This window comes from Meriones unguiculatus, chromosome 4 (assembly GCF_030254825.1).
Source record: "Meriones unguiculatus strain TT.TT164.6M chromosome 4, Bangor_MerUng_6.1, whole genome shotgun sequence".
Lineage (NCBI taxonomy): Eukaryota > Metazoa > Chordata > Mammalia > Rodentia > Muridae > Meriones > Meriones unguiculatus.
Window position 1 is genome coordinate 104,215,615 of NC_083352.1, and position 17,311 is coordinate 104,232,925.

Below are 17,311 nucleotides of genomic sequence, written 5' to 3' on the forward strand. Positions count from 1 at the left end.
CCTTAATCTGGTATCCTTTAATGTGAAAATGTTAATTTTTATTTAAACTTTGAGGTGTTAGTCTCTAGGATTTCTTATGAATGATGAAAGATTTCCACTTTAGTTTTACACCTGCTGGGTATTTCACATGCATGCGCGCACTCACACACACACACACACACACACACATAAAATGGTCTACATTTCTGGGATTTTAAAGGCTTTTGCTTTTTTGTGTACTTTATCTTAACAACAACAACAACAAAAAGCCAAGAACTGTTTTGTTCTTGTATTTAAAGAAAATAATTATCTTTGTATTTTGAGTGATCTTGCTGAATTTTATACTTTCCCAGACTGTTACAGATTTTTCTATAGAGACAATTATATAATGTATTATAATTTTTGCATTTGCTGACCAATTCTTTTGTTTTCATGTTCTTTTTCTTCTGAAACTGACTTGACCTCTGAAGGCTAGAAGCCTTACTAGCAGACATTCTTTACTCATGGGCTTTGCTAGATACTTGTCATTGAACTAATTAATATTATATGTAGGTGGGTGCTAAATTTTAGCATTGAGTTTATTCTCTGAAATTTTAAGTTGCTTGCTTCCTATTGTTTAATTCAACATTTTTCTGGTTTTAAGCAGTTATCTAATTTCCTTTTGGTTTCTCTATGTCTTATTTATTCATAGCCCAGGCATACTCCAACCAAGAATAGAAAATATACAAATTCAGTGATAAATAATCAAACAATGATAAATAATCAACATTGTAACAGCTATTCAGATGTAAGCAGTAATAGTTCAGAGAAACATTTTATGGAAACTGAATCTCCATATAGTGGTGAAAACCATATGCAAAGCAAGAGAGAGGTAATACTCTAGTTCAAATTGCAAGTCTTCAGTAGGAATCATAATACCAAGTATTTTTCAGTCTCTGTGACTGGAGAATCAGATTTCTAAAATATAGAATGTTTTAGGCATGGGAAAAGTTGAAACTTTTAAAGTGAGAACAAGAAGATCTTAAAATAGTGTGGTTATAGGGGCAAAATCCCTGAGTTTACATATTTATAAGGCTTTCTGGCTTCATGATTAGTAGAAATGTGATTGACTGAACTTCTTGTTAGCATAAAACTCCGCTAGTCAATCAGTACAAATATGTTACCTGTATAATATAGAAGATTAAAATAAATTTTTGTTGTATCTGGGGGGAGGGAGGGCTAGGATTTGAGCTGCCCATAACTGTCTAAAAGAACACACAGGTTAAAGAAAGAAAGAATAGTAATTAAGTAATATTACTGGTTTTACAAGTAGTAAAACACAAATTTAAATGTGGAAAATGTCACTTTTTACAAGAATTTTTTTTTAGCCCCCTAGTTTTACTCAAAAAATGAAGATACTAGTAAAGAGAAATTGAAAATAAAAAATGTTCAGAAAATGTCAGATAAAAACTATTAGCATGAGACTGATGTTAATTTATCATAAAGATTCATTTTCAGTAGTCTTCAAGATGAAAGGATAGATAAAAGATGCTATGAAAAAGAATTTGAAAACATTTGAAATATATTGGCTTGGGAGTTTGATAAAGAATAGTCTAAGATAAAAGTGATTAAGTGTTTATAGTACTTTTCTTCTAATTACTAATATTTATTTTAGGAAAGTCATGCAGCATCTCCATTATCATTGTCTAGTGAAAGAACAGAGAAAATATTGTTTGATATGCCCAGTGACAATACTCATGTATCAGGTTTGTAGATGTCTTGCTTTTTAAAATTTTACTTTAGCAGGAGGGCACAGTGGTGCATGCCTATAATTCCAGCACTTGGGGAAGTGGAGGAAGACATTTCTCTGTGAGTTTAAGGCTAGCCTAGTCTACAAAGCAAGTCTAGGACAGCCCAGGCTACACAGAAAGACCCTGTATTTAGCTGAGTGGTTTAGGCATACACCTTTAATCCCAGCACTCAGGAGACAAAGGCAGGTAGCTCTCTGAGTTTAAGGCCCACCTGGTCTACAGAGTGAGTTCCAGGATAGCAAGGGCTACACAGAGAAACCCTGTCTCAAAACAAAACAAAAAACAAAGTACTTAAATTCTGTGTTTCGTGTGTGTATATATATGCCCCATGTGCATGCATGTCCATGGAGGCCAGAAGAGAGTGTCAGGTGTCCTGGAACTGGAGTTAAAGACAGTTGTGAGCCATTGAGGGGATGCTGGAAACCGAGCCTAGGTCCTCTGCATGAGCAGCAAGTACTCTCAAGAGTAGCAAGTACTCTTAACTATTAAGCCATCTTTCTGGCTACAGCCTTGCTTTTAGAGTAATTACTAATTACTTTGAAATTATACCTAAATTTTAAGTCATATTTTAAGTCATATCATTATTCAATTTTGTTGTAAAAATATGTAAAGTATATATACTTTAATATAGTTGGTTAAAAGCTTTTCAATTAAAGCAATAAAGTAGTAGATACTGTTGAATCAGAATTGGAGCTCTGTTATATCTGTTTCTTAAGGTCCCAGTCAACGTAATTGCAAAAGACAGATGTACTTAGAAGATTATGCTCTAAATAATTCCAATGAAGCACAAGTAGAAGAGGCAGAAGGAAGAGAACATTTGTTTTCAAAAAAACTATGTCAAAGGGAACATTTGGATCAACACACTCAAAAAGGTAAGCAGATAAAAGCCTATCAAACTGCAGTTTCTTCCAGGGCAGCTTCCTAGAGTTTGAAGGACCTCAACAAAACAGTTCTTTGTAAAAACAACTTTGTATGAGTGCGAGATGGTTAAGATTTTTATCACAAATTTGATTTTCTGTACAAGTAGTAGCATGGGTCTTAAATACTGAGAGATTTCTCCCATCATTTTTTCATGTCTTACATTTAAATTTTATTAAACTTAAATTACTTGAAGTGTTAGTTTGCCACTTAATAGTCTTAGTTTTCTTTGGTTGTTTTGACACAAGGTTTCTCTGTATAGTCCTGGCTGTCCTAGAACTCACTTAGTAGACCAGGCTGGCTTTGAACTCAGAGATCCACCTGCCTGTGCTTCCTGAGTGCTGGGATTAAAGGTGGGTACTATCACCACCTGGCTACTTCTGCATTATTAAATTTAAAAGTACTAAATGTTGCACCTAAATTGTTATTTGTGTCTCAGTAGCCCTATCAAAAGGCTATTTGTATCTGTGACAAATACAGAGTTCACTTTTAATAAAAACAAAAAACTCTTCTTTGGTTGAAACACATAGAATATGAAGAACTTTCTTATCAGTCTAATGAGAAGGATAAACTAAGTAGAAATGCATATTTTAATGTTGGCTCATTGTTTTCATTTTTTTGTGTCTGAAATTACAGCTTCATTATTAACACCAGATTTTACTGTTCCTGAGGACTGGCAACAGGAGTTACCTGCTGGGATGTTTTATGATAACATCAACTCAGACTATAAGAGGAAAACTGATGTGAGTTACCTCCTAAGTTACACACAGAACCATGGTAATACACTACAATTTTTTTTGGTAGGTGATAGATGGCTTATCTGATACTTAGCCAACAAAACAACCATTCATGAATCTAAATTTGCCTAGATGGTAAATTAGAATGATAATCAGACAAAAGACACTTCTCACTTCTAAAATCTATATCTAAATCCATATGTCTATATATTTAGATAGAGATAGATAGACAGACAGATAGATAAAATTATATTCCTGATTCTTCTCTTCTGTTCAATTTGTCTTTGCAGTTTAACATTTTGGCCAGGCCTCATGTTTAGGAGTTTTACTATGGAGGTTTTTTGTTTTTGTATATGAGTGAGGTGTGCATGCACACATTTTGCAAGTAAGTATATGTGCATTGATATGTGCTTGTGGAGGCCAGAGGTCTGTGTTATGCATCTTCTCTACCTTATTTTTTTGTTTGTTTGGGAAATGATCTCCCAATGAAGATCATTTTCTATTCAGCTGTATTGACTGGCTGGTCAGCAAGCCTCCTCAGATCTACCTTTACAAATACATGTCCCTGCATCTGGCTTTGTATGTGGGTGCTGGGCATCTGAACTAGGGTCTTCATATTTGTATGATGAAGCACTTTATAGAGAGTCATCCCCTTCTTTAAGCGTTTTAACTTAATCTCTCACAGAGGTTATTATTGGTGGAGAGTAGCACATGATGTAGTATTTCATCCTCGCAGTTTTTTTTTTCCACCAGATCTGTAGTATATCCTTAGTTTCTGAGGATCCAGTGAGATGATGTATGCAAAGTACAAGCTAAAATCAGTGTTTACCTTTTGGTAATAGATAGGAAATCACAATATCTTGTGTCTTTATTTGAACTAATAATCAGTTCATTACCTCCTTCGAACAATGATAGGTACAGTTAGCGTGTTAGCAATCTCATCTCTTGATTGCCTTTTCCTTTTATCCAAACCTAAGATCTGAAATTTCTTAATCTTCATTTTCCCAAAGCCAAGAGAATCTCTTAATTGTACAGACTCTGTTACGTGTCTTTGGTAGCTGAAAATATGTTTTGTGAAAAAATGGTAAATTTTCTCTTGAAGAAAGCTATAATCAGTACCAAGTTTTATAAATATCATAAATGGTAGTATTCTTTAAAACAAATATCAAAGTGACCAACATAAGTAGCCAACACAAACTAAGCTAATTACAAAAAGTTAACTTTAAATAACTTCAATTTTAGTTTTCTAAGATTTTCTTAGTTGTTTGTGTGTTATGGAAAGACTTTTTCATAATACACTTTTGATTAGGTTATTATTTTATAAAGAAATTTTAAGTTAAAAGTATTTTTCAGACGCAACGTAAAATCTTGGATGATTTTAGTACAAAGACATTGAAATTGACTCAACACCATCTGATGACAGTGATCTGTCAAGCTCAAGGACGCAGGTCTGTAGCACAAATCTGTATGGTGGATTATGCATATTGTGTACTTTTGAACTGTGGCCCTTGTGTTTTAAAACAATCTTATTTTTTCCTTTTTTAATAGAGATGAAAATATTGACAAATTTCAAGTCACTCTTCTAGATGAGCTGGAGAGAATTGAAAGAGCCTCAAAGACTTTACAAGACTTCGAGAAGGAGCTTGTGGTTTGTGATCCTAAAGATTAAAAAAATATTCCTTAAAATGTTTAAAGTCTAATATAGCTCTTTAAAATTGTTTGCTCTACACTTTGAGAGACCATTGTAGGACTATCTGTTTATCTGTCCATCTGTCTTTATTTAAAGCATACTTCCATCTTATGTCAGCCTTTTTTGAACTCTGAAATTGCCCACAAATTTATAATGAATATCTTGGATAATGTGGGAGACATCTGAGAGATTTTACTTCTAATACTTGTAATCTGAAAAAAAATATATGCTATATACAGTTTTCTTAGCCTATAACCAGTTTTTACACAAATTTAGATTTTAATCATGTTAAACTACAAGGGTTTTTGTTTTGTTTTGTTTGTACCTTAAAACTTAGGACGTCGGGGAAAAATTAGTTCAGAAGATGTGGGCATATTACCGAAGTGAGCAGGAAAGGTTAGTATGCTTTTCTTAGTAGAATCTGTAAGTCTGTGTATGAAACATAACATATTCTTCACTACAGCAGTGGGATGTGAACTGATATGTAAAATGTTAATTCTTATTTTATTTATTAGGCTTCGTGTTTTGAAAACTTCACTGGATAAAAGTTTTTTTGTCCATAACTCTGTTTATGAAGAAGCTATTTTTACATCTGAGGTATAAATTTTATATATTTATCTGTAACCTTAATGTTGATTAGTATAACTTGGTTTTTGTTGTGAAAATTTGATAAATTTCATGAAGGAAATGTACTGTTTGTAGATGCGTTTGATGAAAGCAAACATGAAAATTCTGCAAGACAAGCTGCTTAAGGAAATGGTAAGTGAGCTGCATGTGTTCTTCCATGTAATTACCTGGCTTTGGTGCTCTTTTTTGTCTGTTTTATAAAACAGTTTCTTGATTTTGTGCCCAGGTTGCTCTTAAACTCTCTCCTCAGCCTCCAGAATGCTCAGATTATAGGCATGGACTACCACATGTGTTTACTTTTTTTTTTTAATGGAAAACTCTTCCAAAGGTTTTTCACACTTTTTGTTTGTTAGTTAATTTGTTTGTTTATTGGTTGGTTGGTTGGTTGGTTGGTTTAATGGGAAGAGCAAGGTTTGTTTTTGTTTTCTTTTTGTGGCAGGTTCTATCTGATGACTTTTAGTTCTTTAATCTTTATGGGAACCTTGTTTAGATGAACAATGGATAAGGGATTCCTTCACAGGAAACAGATGATTTGCAATTGTAAAAACTAGGTGAAGAAATGACTTGTTTGTACTGTTTATAAATCTATACTTTATCCAAAGCCAAGCAACCCGAACTCCTGAGTGGAAGAACTGTTATCTGCATTAGCAATGGCACTTCATTGATTTGCATAAACAAATACAGTTGCCTCTCTAAAAGTAGACTACCAGCTACATTCTAGGATGAAGTGCTCCCAAGGCGACTTGTGTCACTGCTTTACAGGGACATGTTGAAAGTTTTCTCAAAGTTTTAAGTACATAATAATAGTGACCTTTATCTCTATAAAGTATTAAAATTCTTGTGAAATGTAATATCATGCAATACTAAGTGGTACAGATTATGAACCTGTAGCCAGGCTCATGCAGCTTGAGCAAATAAGCTGCCTAAGTCGATCCTCACTGAAAAAAAAAATCTCTAGAATTTTTTTTGTATTTTTAATTTTTTTAATTTATTACAATTTATTGACTTTGTATCCCAGCAGTAGCCCCGTCCCTATTCCCCTCCCAATTCCACCCTCCCTCATTCATCTCCTCCTATGCCCCTCCCCTAGTCCACTGATAGGGAAGGTCCTCTTCCCCTTCCATCTGACCCTAGCTTATCAGTTCTCATCAGGACCTTCTACATGTCTTCCTCTGTGGCCAGGTAAGGCTGCCCCCCCCCCCCAGGGGAGGTGCTCAAAGAGCCAGCTGCTCAGTTTATGTCAGAGACAGCCCCTGTTCCCCTTACTAGGAGAAACCCACTTGGAGACTGAGCTGCCATGGGCTACATCTGTGCAGGGTTCTAGGTTTTCTCCATGAGTGGTCCTGGGTTGGAGTATCAGTCTCAGAAGAGACTCCTGGGCCCAGATTTTTTGGTTCTGTTGCTCTCCTTGTAGAGCTTCTGTTTCCCCCAAGTCTTTCTATCTCCCCCTTCTTTCATAAGATTCCCTGCACTCTGCCCAAAGTTTGGCTATGAGTCTCAGCATCTGCTTTAATACCCTGCTAGGTGGAGTCTTCCAGAGGCCCTCTGTTGTAGGCTCCTGTCCTATTCCATGTTTTCTCCCCTTTCCGATGTCTATCCCATTTGCCTCTCTGAATGAGGATTAAGCATCTTACCCATGGTCCTCCTTCTTGCTTAGCTTCTTTAGGTGTAGATTTTAATATGATTAATATGATTTAATTTAATATTAGACATATATTATATGTCTAATATCCACTTAAGTGAGTATATACCATGTGTGTCTTTCTGCTTCTGAGATACCTCACTCAGGATGATCTTTTCTAGCTCCCACCATTTTTCTGCAAATTTCAGAATTTCCTTGTTTTTAATTGCTGTGTAATATTCCATTGTGTAAATGTTCCACAATTTCTGTATCCATTCTTCAGTTGAGGGACTTCTGGGTTGTTTGCAGATTCTGGCCATTACAAATAAAGCTACTAAGAACATGTTTGAGCAAATGTCCTTGTTGTATACTTGAACATTTTTTGGATATATGCCTAGGATTGGTATAGCTGGCTCTTGAGGGCTTTTTTTAACTCTTCCTTTAAATTTTTTATGTGGAGCTTTAAAAGATTGCAAGGCTTTTCTTTAGTATCCTGAATATTGCTAATGGTGGGAGAATCATCTAGATACCTCCATGTAGACCCTAAGTGGCTAGGTGGATTGAGCACTAATTGTATCTTAATACAAATGATTGTTTTTCCCCTTGGTCACAGCATGAAGAGGAACTTCTCAACATACGCAGAGGACTAGCATCATTGTTCAAGGCTCATCAAGGAAATGTGTGAAATCCGGATGCTGTCAACACATTTTACCTGATTATTAGTTTTTGTGTATAACTAAAAAAAAAAAAGTGGCCTTGCAGATATGTATCATCCAAGCAGCTGTAGGCTGTGTACAGGAACCTCCAGTCTCAAGTGTTAGAGATGAAAAACATGACTCCAAATGCAACTTATGTGTACTATGAACAAACTGTAAAAGGAGCTTACTTTAGAATCATATTTACATAATTATGCCTATAAAGCTAGTGTTTTTACTTAAGTATTACATAAAGTGTATTTTTAAATTAGTACAGTTTTGGGATAAAATATACTGAAATTTGCATAATGGTTTGGAAATACACAGGTAGTAAAATATTAGCCCTTCTTTGAAAGGGGAAAAGGCCCTGCTTTATAATGTTTACTTGTTAGTACCTTCATACTTTGAGATATTTATGATTCCAGTGCACAAAAAAGTACTAAATGACCTAAAATTGTACTTATTTCATAAATATTTTATCACAGTGTAGAAGTCTTAACTCCGAAGCAGGCTGCTTGCCAATCCTTTCTAGGCTCCTGTTATTCATGTAATATTTTGTTAGATTATTTTTGAAATAAATGCTTATTTCACTTGAGTAAGTATAATTACTTTACAATTACTATTATTCTATTTTATGAACCACCTTAGTCAGACACTTGAAGGATAATACCAAGCTTTCCTTTGTCTGTTTGAAAATGGTTGAGTATTTGAACAATACCAGAATTTAATAGTACAGTGGTAAAGTGGTTTGGTTTTTTAGTCAAGCACAAAATACATTTTTAGCATATTCAATTTACATCACCTAAGATTTTAAGATTCATGAAGGGATGGAGTTTCTAGTTCAAATGAGATATTAACAATTTTTAGCCCCTCAGATGAGTTTGTATGTATAGCAAAGACTTGCTAAGATTAATTTTATAGTGTTTGTTTTCATTTTGAGACAGGGTTTGTATAGACCTGGCTAACCTCAAATTCAAATATGCCTGCTAAGGTTAAAGGCATGTGCCCCAACATGTAGCCTTAAGATGCTGTATTTATAGAATCATTAGTTTTAGTGGTTTTCAAATTGTTGTACATTTTAAACACATTAAGTAAAAGTTACCCTTGGGAGCGTTCTGAAATAATGCTTACAAGGAAATAATTCAACTCTTTTTCATGAAATAGAAGTTTTGAGTGAGGTCAGTGATTACACTGTTTTGAACTTTAATATAGACTGTGACACCAAAACTTTATATTAAAAAGGAATTTGGAGAAATGCTCTGTGACACTAATGGAACACTGCCTTTTAACAGCAGTAGTGTCTGTTATTTACCTAACTTTATGTGCATTTTTATTAAATCAGTCAAGTTATTTTCATTGTGAGTTTGAATATGGAAACTTAAAATCGATTTGATAATTTAGCTCTGAGTTGTTCTGTCATTCATGTTTAATATTTTGACAGATTCATTTATTCTTAAATTTAGACCAGGGGTTAGAAACATGGTATTCAAGGTCCATGTAATTATATATTTAGGATTTGTGGGACAAGAAATAATTTGGAGATAGAGTGTGTGTATTTACATAACTATTTCTAATGTAATCATTTAGGAATACAAGAGCTGGCCAGAGACACAAGTAAGCTAACTGCAGATCCTTTAAATCTTCCTCCCCTCCTCTAAAACTAATCCCTTAGTCTTATCTCCAGCTCTGTAGCCTACCATCTGCTGTGGCCTCCCCTTCCTTTTTGCCCCCATCTCCAGCAGATGATGTGTATCTTCTCCTACAACTCCCAACTCTAACAGACATTCCCTGGGAACCTACAAGACACAAGACACCTGGAAAGAAGGTCAGGGTAATTGCAGATTTTCACTTTCCAATTCTCCAAATCCAGTAATCAAGTATCACCCCTAGCTCTGCAGCAAACTTGGCTCTCTGCTATTCCTTCCTCCTGTGGGATACCCCTCTTCCCCCACCCCATACTCCTTATCTATCCTATCCCCATTCCTAAGAATTGGCTCCCAATAACTAGAAACATATTCTACATAGATACCTCAGTGGCCACACCTTGCAAGATCCCAGAAGAATTCCTACCAGGTAGCAGGGTTAACACACTCTCTTAAGAACCAAAGAGGGCAACAAAATGCAAAGAACAAAACACCCACCCAACAAAGACAAGACCACATGTCAGCAACTAGAATTACAATAATCTCAAATCCAGATTCTTAGCAAAATAAAACACAGTAACAGCCAGGACAATAGGTCTTTATTATAGTCCAGCAACCCTACTACAGTAGGCCTTGAGGAATGCGACATAGCTAAAACACAAGAAACAGCCTTTATAAATATGATGGATGTTCTTAGAGAGGAAATGAATAAATCCCTTAATCTATGAAACATAAGCAGTGGAAGGAAATGGATAAAAGAGTTCAGGGCCTGAAAGTGAAAGTAGAATCAATAAAGAAAACCCAAACTGACATGCTCTTCTCTGGGTCCAAAGTGGCTGACCCTGAGTGCAGTGCTTAGCCTCACATCCTGAGCATAACATTTTAGCTTTTTATGGTAGCCAACCATGCTTGGGGCGAATGTCCTGCTTCAATGGCTGTAAAGGCCTGAATGATCATGGCTGCATCACACTGTTGTGAGACTCTAATCTTGCATATATACCACAGGCAAACCAAGGAGACCAACACCAGAAGGCCTGCTAACGCTCCCATGCCCGCCCATTCCTTCAGATGATTCATGGCTGCAGCAATCCATGATGATAATCCTGTGGCTAGTCCTGCGTCCAGTCCAATTACCTAAAATATAGCTCGACAATTGTTTAGACAGATTTGCAGCACAGGAAAAATTCTCATGTTATATGCTAGTGACTCAAAGTCCAGCATATTTTTCATTGACAGCCAAGTTGAGCGATTTGTCATAGGGTATCAATTTGCTCCTGCAGGAGGTCAATCCTCTGATTGAACACCATCAAGCTTCCTTTTAGTTGAGCATTAATTCCTTTATGTACAACTAAGGCATGCGCTGCATTGGCTAAATGATTATTCAGGGTCTGAGCAGTCTGCCCAGTATGACTCATGGCTAATACCCCGGTGGTAGCTCCAACAGCTGCCAATACCCCAGGTCCTGCCTCTGAGAAAAAGGTATCGGATGGGTCTGATGCTCTTTGGGTGGATGACACCTAAATGAACATCAGTATAAAGTCCCAATTTATTTCTAATATCAGAGATCAGACCTCTACTCTTGCCTGATGCGTCTAAAACAAAAAGGGGGAACTGTAGAGAGCTGCGGAATGCTGTGCCTTAAAGATGGAGCTGGTTTCCGCCTTCCACCTTCCCGATGGTGAGTGCTCTCTGTCACGAACAATTCCACATTTGGCTAAGGCTGAGGATCTGGCTTGCTTCCATGTATGTGGACCTATCTGCATTGCCCACGTGGCACGCCTGGGTTGGCTACCCAGAGGCTATTTAAGCTGTGGGCTGGCTTTCCCCAGGGTCAGATGATTGTTCAAGGTTCCTGAATAAACTGCATTGAAAAAAAAAAAAAAAGAAAATCCAAACTGAGGGAAATCGGGAAATGAAAAAATTAGGAACTCAAATAGGAACCTCATAGGAAAACCTCACCAACAGAATACAAGAAACATGGACAAGAGAATATCAGGCATTGAAGACAAAGTAGAAATTGATACCTTGGTCAAAGGAAACATTAAATCTAAAGAACACCAGACTTGAAACAGCCAGGAAATCTGTGACATTTATTCAAAAAAGACCAAACCTACAATTCAATAGGAATAGAACAAAAGGAATCCTAGATCAAAGGCACAGAAAATAATTTCAACAAAATCATAGGTGTTTTCCCTAATCTAAAGGATATGTCTATTAAAGGATAAGAGGTATACAGAGCATCAACTAAACTAGACCAGAAGAAAAAATATCTCAGAACATATGGTACTTTGAATGAAAATGCCTCCCTTAGGTACACAGGAAGTGGCATGATTGAAAAGAATTAAAACATGTGGCCTTGGTGGAAGTGTGTCACTGAGGGCAGAATTTGAAATTTTAGAAGCCAGGCCCAGTGACACTCTGCTGCCTGCCAATCGACCTTCTTCTCCAGCATCATGTCTCCCTACATGCCAACCATGCTTTCCAACATGACAGTAATGGACTAAACCTTTGAACTGTAAGCCAGTTTCAATTAAATGTTTCCTTTGTAAGAGTGGTACCAACCCTAAGAAGTTGGTACCAGGAGTAGGATATTGCTGTGATAGCCCAGATGGTACTTTTGTTTGAAAGAGTGTTGACTTTGGGTTTTGGGGTTAGAAAAGCAGTTGAATACTTTTAAGTGGGGCTTAATGGGCCATAACAGTAAGAACATGGAAGACAGTGGTGCTGAGAGTAATTTGAACTGTGAAGGCCTGGATCAAGGTGCTTCAGAGGAAAAGAATATCAGTATGTTGCCTAACAAATGTTTTGTGATATTTTGGTAAAGAATGTGGCTGCTTTCTGCTCTTGTCCGAAAAAAATTTTTTTTTCTCTAAGGCTAAATTAAAGAGTTATGGATTAAACAGCTTTGTACAGATTTCCAGAGAGCCTGGTATTGACTGTTACTTGTTTATTAGTGACCACACTTATGCAGTCAATAATGTAAACAAGGAAACTGAGCAGGGAAAAAAAACAAAATTTATAGATTGAGAAGAAAAGGGACACCACAAAGTATAAATGGATTAAAGAAAAGCATGATGGTAGCTAAGTGGAATAAAGGAAGTGATGGCCTGAGAGAAAGATCCTGCCAAGCTAAGATTCTAACTTGTGAAAAGGAATTCAAGAAAGACTTAGGGATAGGCATGGTAGTGCATACCTTTAACCTCAGCATTCAGAAGACAGATGATGAATCTAGAGTTAAAGGCCAACTTGGTCTGCATTCGAGTTCCAGGACAACCAGCCTTAGGCAATGAAGGAAATTACTGAAAAGAGCTGTTGAAAACGTTATTTGAATGAGGGAGCCATTGTCCAGGTCCAGCAAGCAGCAGAAGTTGGCAACTCCAGCCATGTGGTTCTGGCTTTATAGTCAAGGGCATAAGATAGGGGTAATGGAGTCTACCTCTGTAACTAAGGAAAGCTGCTGAGGCCAGGCATGTGTCAGGGGTGTGCTTGCATGGAGGCTCAGAAAAACCATTGTGTGATGCTGTGGAAGTAAGATCTGGATTGCCTTGAAGATCCCAAAGTGTTGAAGATGCCAAAGCCATGGGCTTCATGGCCAAGGAAAGCTGCAGACTGGGTATAGAACCAGAGGGGGGGGGGAAGTGTGTTGCAGTCAACATAGCTGAAAGAAGTTGAAGATCTACAGAGCACTTTGACATCAAACATGGAGATGCAGAGTTTGGAGTTTGTCCTGCTAGTTTTCAGTCTTGCTTAGATATAGTATTTCCTCCCTCTTTCCTCTTTTTTGGAATGGTAATGTATATTCTGTGCCATTGTATGTTTGAAGTTTGATTTAATGGGGTTACAATTAAGAGATGGCATGAGCCTCAGAAGAGACTTTGAATTTTTGGACTTTTAAACAGTTGATATTCTTACACACTATAGCTGGGGATTTTTAAAGTAGGACTAAATGCATTTTTGCATTATTATATGGCTACAAGCCTTTACTGGCCAGGGAGTGGAATGCAGTGGTTTTAATGACAATGGTCTACATAGGCTCATATGGAGTAGCATTTGAAAGGAAATATATGGTCTTGTTGGGGGAAGTGTGTCACTGGAGATGGGCTTTGAGGTTTCAGAATCAACAGAGTGTACCACCTTTTCCAAAGCTTATAGATGGAACATTCTTCAAAACTGACATATGCTCTAACACAAAGCAAGAGCCAACAAATGCAACAGAAAGCTTAAAACTCATGGAAACTGAAGAAATCACTGCTTAATGAAAAAAAAAGTAGGTCAAAGGACAGAAATTAGGAAAGAAACTAAAAGCCAAACCCAGTGGTTCACACCTTTAATGCTAGCACTCGGGGAGGCAGAGACCAGCCTAGTCTCCAAAGTGGGTTCAAGACAGCCAAGGCTACACAGAGAAACCCTGTCTCAGAAAAATGAAAATCTGTAGTGAGAGTTTTAGTTTCTTTTAAAACCTAGTTATGTAAATATGTTTTTGTTTTAATCACAGATAGGGATGTGGGGCCGCTTCTGGTTGTCCACAGCTGCTAACTATGATTGCCTTGTGCTCTAGGAGGAGTCTGATTTTTGATAGCTGCAGATAGTTTAATTCTAGGGATGCTGGAGAGGGTGTAAATGAAAGAAGCCTGAGGGGGCCAGTGGCCACTGGTTCTCCCCCTGTTGCTGCCTACGCCAGTGCTGGTTTGTCTTGCTGCTGCTAGATGTTTGCTGTTGCTGGGTTGCTGTTTTGCTAGACTGCTGGATATTCTGATAATGAAGATTGGACTTGCTCCAAGGAACTTGATGGTCCTAATCAGCAGGAAGTAGTCTAAAAAGGGTGAAATGTTCTGTAAATATTTGTTAGGCCCATTTAGTAACAGAGATTAAGCCACTTGGGCTTGGCTTGAGCTTCTGACACCTCAAAGCCCACCCCCAGTGACACACTTCCTCCAAGAAGACCACATGCTCTAAAAAGGGATCAGCAGGAAGTAGACTCAATGTTTCCTTTCCTCACTTGTCTTTCCTGCCTAATGTAGGGGATTGGAAGGAATTTGGGTGCAGAAGGCTGGTAGATATAAGAACCCAATAAAATAACTAAAAGGAAAAAATGTCAACAATATGGCTCCCAACTTAGGGCAAGGCAAAGTGGGAAACTTGGTTTCTAATGCTGTAGAAGAGACAGCAGGGTATGAAGGAATAAATATACTGTTTCAGGGTGTCAGCAAAAAGTTTTAATATGGCAACTGCTGCTGGATTCTCTCCTGCTTTTCTCCCAGAGGGAATCTACTATTTCTTCATCTTTGTCCTCCTGTATTCCATTTTTTTTTTAAAAAAGGTTGGAAGAGTGGATGAACAATTGGCAAAGTTGTGAGTGGATATGAAGGGGTCTGAGAAACAAAAAAATGGATGAAATACGAAAACCAGTTGGGTCACTCTATTCTCTTGATTTTGAAAGGATTGCAGAATTGGCTACATAACTAAAGAGTTTTGTGGGTAGAGGTTGAAACACTTGGAAACCAAAAAGCTCTGGAAAAGGTGAGAATAACAGTGTTCAGACTTGATGACTGAGAGCAATAGCTTCTCCAAGGATGAAAGAGAGTAACAGACTGGGCTGGAAGGCAGATTGCCACCCCATGCCTGGCACCACACGCTTTGAGTTTTGAGGCCCACAGCCCCTGAGCAAGGCAGGGAGCCACGAGGAGCAGGGGGGCTGTATAGGATGACAGGGTTAAAGAGAAACAGCCCATTTTGTGTTACCAGAGTGTCTTACCCAAGTGTGTTACCAGAGGAGTGAGATTACATCATCAGTTTTCCCAGTAATTGTGCAGCACATGCCTGCGAATGGTGTTGATCATATGATGAGATAACATGGCATCCAATAGTTGAAATGATAGAACTGAGGCAGTTTAAAGAAGCTTTTGTTTCCTATGGAATGTATTCCTTTTGTTAAAGATTAAGTAAATGGGCTACCCAAAATAGAATTATCTCCCAAGCCTGGAAAGGTTTGGTAACAGCTGTGCTAGAAGCTGGTCATCAATTACAATGCTTTACTTGGTGGAGGGAGGAAGCCAAAATATAAACAATGGAATAGAGAAAGGGGAATAAATATTGTTAAAGATCAATTGCTTGGTGAAGGGCAGTATTCTGACCTTCAGAAACAACTTTGATGTGATGGTTTTATAGAACAATGTCACTTGGCAGCTTTAAGAGCTTGGGATAAGGTTTTGGAGCCCAGGAAAAGATCCACCTCACTTACTAAGATAATACAATCCCTCACAGACTTCTTGCAGAAATTGGTTTCATCTGTAAACAAATATCAGACTCTGATGCCAGAAAGGTTGATAGAGACCTTGGCGTTTGAGAATGTGAATACTGAATGTAAGAGTAATTAGACTGGTTAAGGCTCAAGCAGCACTGATGGACAAATGGATAAGAGACACAACTAATACTGGCTTTCACAAGTATCATGCCAATATCATAGGACAAGTGAAAACTAGTCTCAAATATCAATATACCTGGTGATTCAATTGCAATGAATTTGGCCATTTGCAAAGAAACTTTAAGGCTAAAAGCCTCAGAGCTGAGAATGGGAGGAACATTAACTGAGGAATTCGGTACTTTCAGTTGTAGACATGAACCACCCTTTTCTAGTAGCAGTGAGTTCTCAGAAAGAAAAGGAGTCTCAGGGTTTGAGGATGTGATAAAGGGTGGCACTGGAGTAATGAGTGCAGGTCCAGGAGGGACATACAAGGCAACCTCTTGACATCAGGAAATGAACTGAGGGGCCTGCCAGCTAGAGACCCTGCAGAAAACAAAACAAAACAAATAAACAACAACAACAAAAAACATTTTCCTTTGGTCAGCTAGGCTGTAACAAGCAGGCAGAGAAACTACAAGTATCACTGATCTCATGCACACTACTGAGGGCAATGCAGCTTTATATCTGACCACAGTAAACCTCTTGCCCTATCCCCAAAAGTTCAGTGTCACAAAATAACCACTGGTGTTCATGGTCCCTTGCTTCAGGAACAATAGGAATGATCTTAGGAAGAAGTAGATTAACTTCCCAAGAATGTATTGTGCATCCAGGTATTATAGATGGGGATTACAAGGAAGAAATAAAAACTATGGCATATGTAAAAAACAAGGTGCAAATTATTGCGAGGGATAGAATTGTTTAGCTGTTACTGTTTACATTATGGGCAAAGCTGCTCCAGTAAAAAGAGTGGGGGAATTTGGAAAATGTGTGTTCCTGCAAACAGTGGTTAACAATCAGAGACCCAAATTAAAATTGCAAATTAATGATTTTTGGAATAGAGGTTTGATGGATACAGGAGCCGATATGACTATCATTTCCCCAAAATCCTGGAATCCTGAGGGCCACTTACAGTTTTTAGGAATTGTTATCAAATAAGACCAAGTACATGATGGGTTAAATGTGTGGGACCAGAAGGGCAAAGAGAGAAGTTGAGGCCTTATGTGGCTGACAAACCCATTTATTTCTGGGGAAGGGACCTTTTACAACAATGGGGGTTCTCTGATTAATATTCCTGTAATCCTAGAGACAGCTCGTGATGAAATTAAGGAAGAAATAGTAAATGCTCATTGGGAAGGCATTGATATGTG

The 17,311-nt window shown here is 37.6% G+C and overlaps 1 protein-coding gene across 1 annotated transcript in view; it reads left to right on the top strand.

Moving 5' to 3' along the window:
* The window catches only part of Sycp2 (synaptonemal complex protein 2), a 58,048-nt gene extending 49,451 nt beyond the window's left edge, over positions 1 to 8,597 (top strand). The window contains exons 34-43 of the mRNA XM_060382744.1: positions 671 to 850; positions 1,634 to 1,724; positions 2,486 to 2,641; positions 3,324 to 3,430; positions 4,778 to 4,872; positions 4,973 to 5,072; positions 5,452 to 5,510; positions 5,630 to 5,711; positions 5,817 to 5,873; positions 7,976 to 8,597. Of these exons, the coding sequence (XP_060238727.1) occupies positions 671 to 850; positions 1,634 to 1,724; positions 2,486 to 2,641; positions 3,324 to 3,430; positions 4,778 to 4,872; positions 4,973 to 5,072; positions 5,452 to 5,510; positions 5,630 to 5,711; positions 5,817 to 5,873; positions 7,976 to 8,047 (999 nt within the window). The 3' untranslated portion in view covers positions 8,048 to 8,597. The remainder of the gene's footprint in view (positions 1 to 670; positions 851 to 1,633; positions 1,725 to 2,485; positions 2,642 to 3,323; positions 3,431 to 4,777; positions 4,873 to 4,972; positions 5,073 to 5,451; positions 5,511 to 5,629; positions 5,712 to 5,816; positions 5,874 to 7,975) is intronic.
* Positions 8,598 to 17,311: the final 8,714 nt, after the last annotated feature.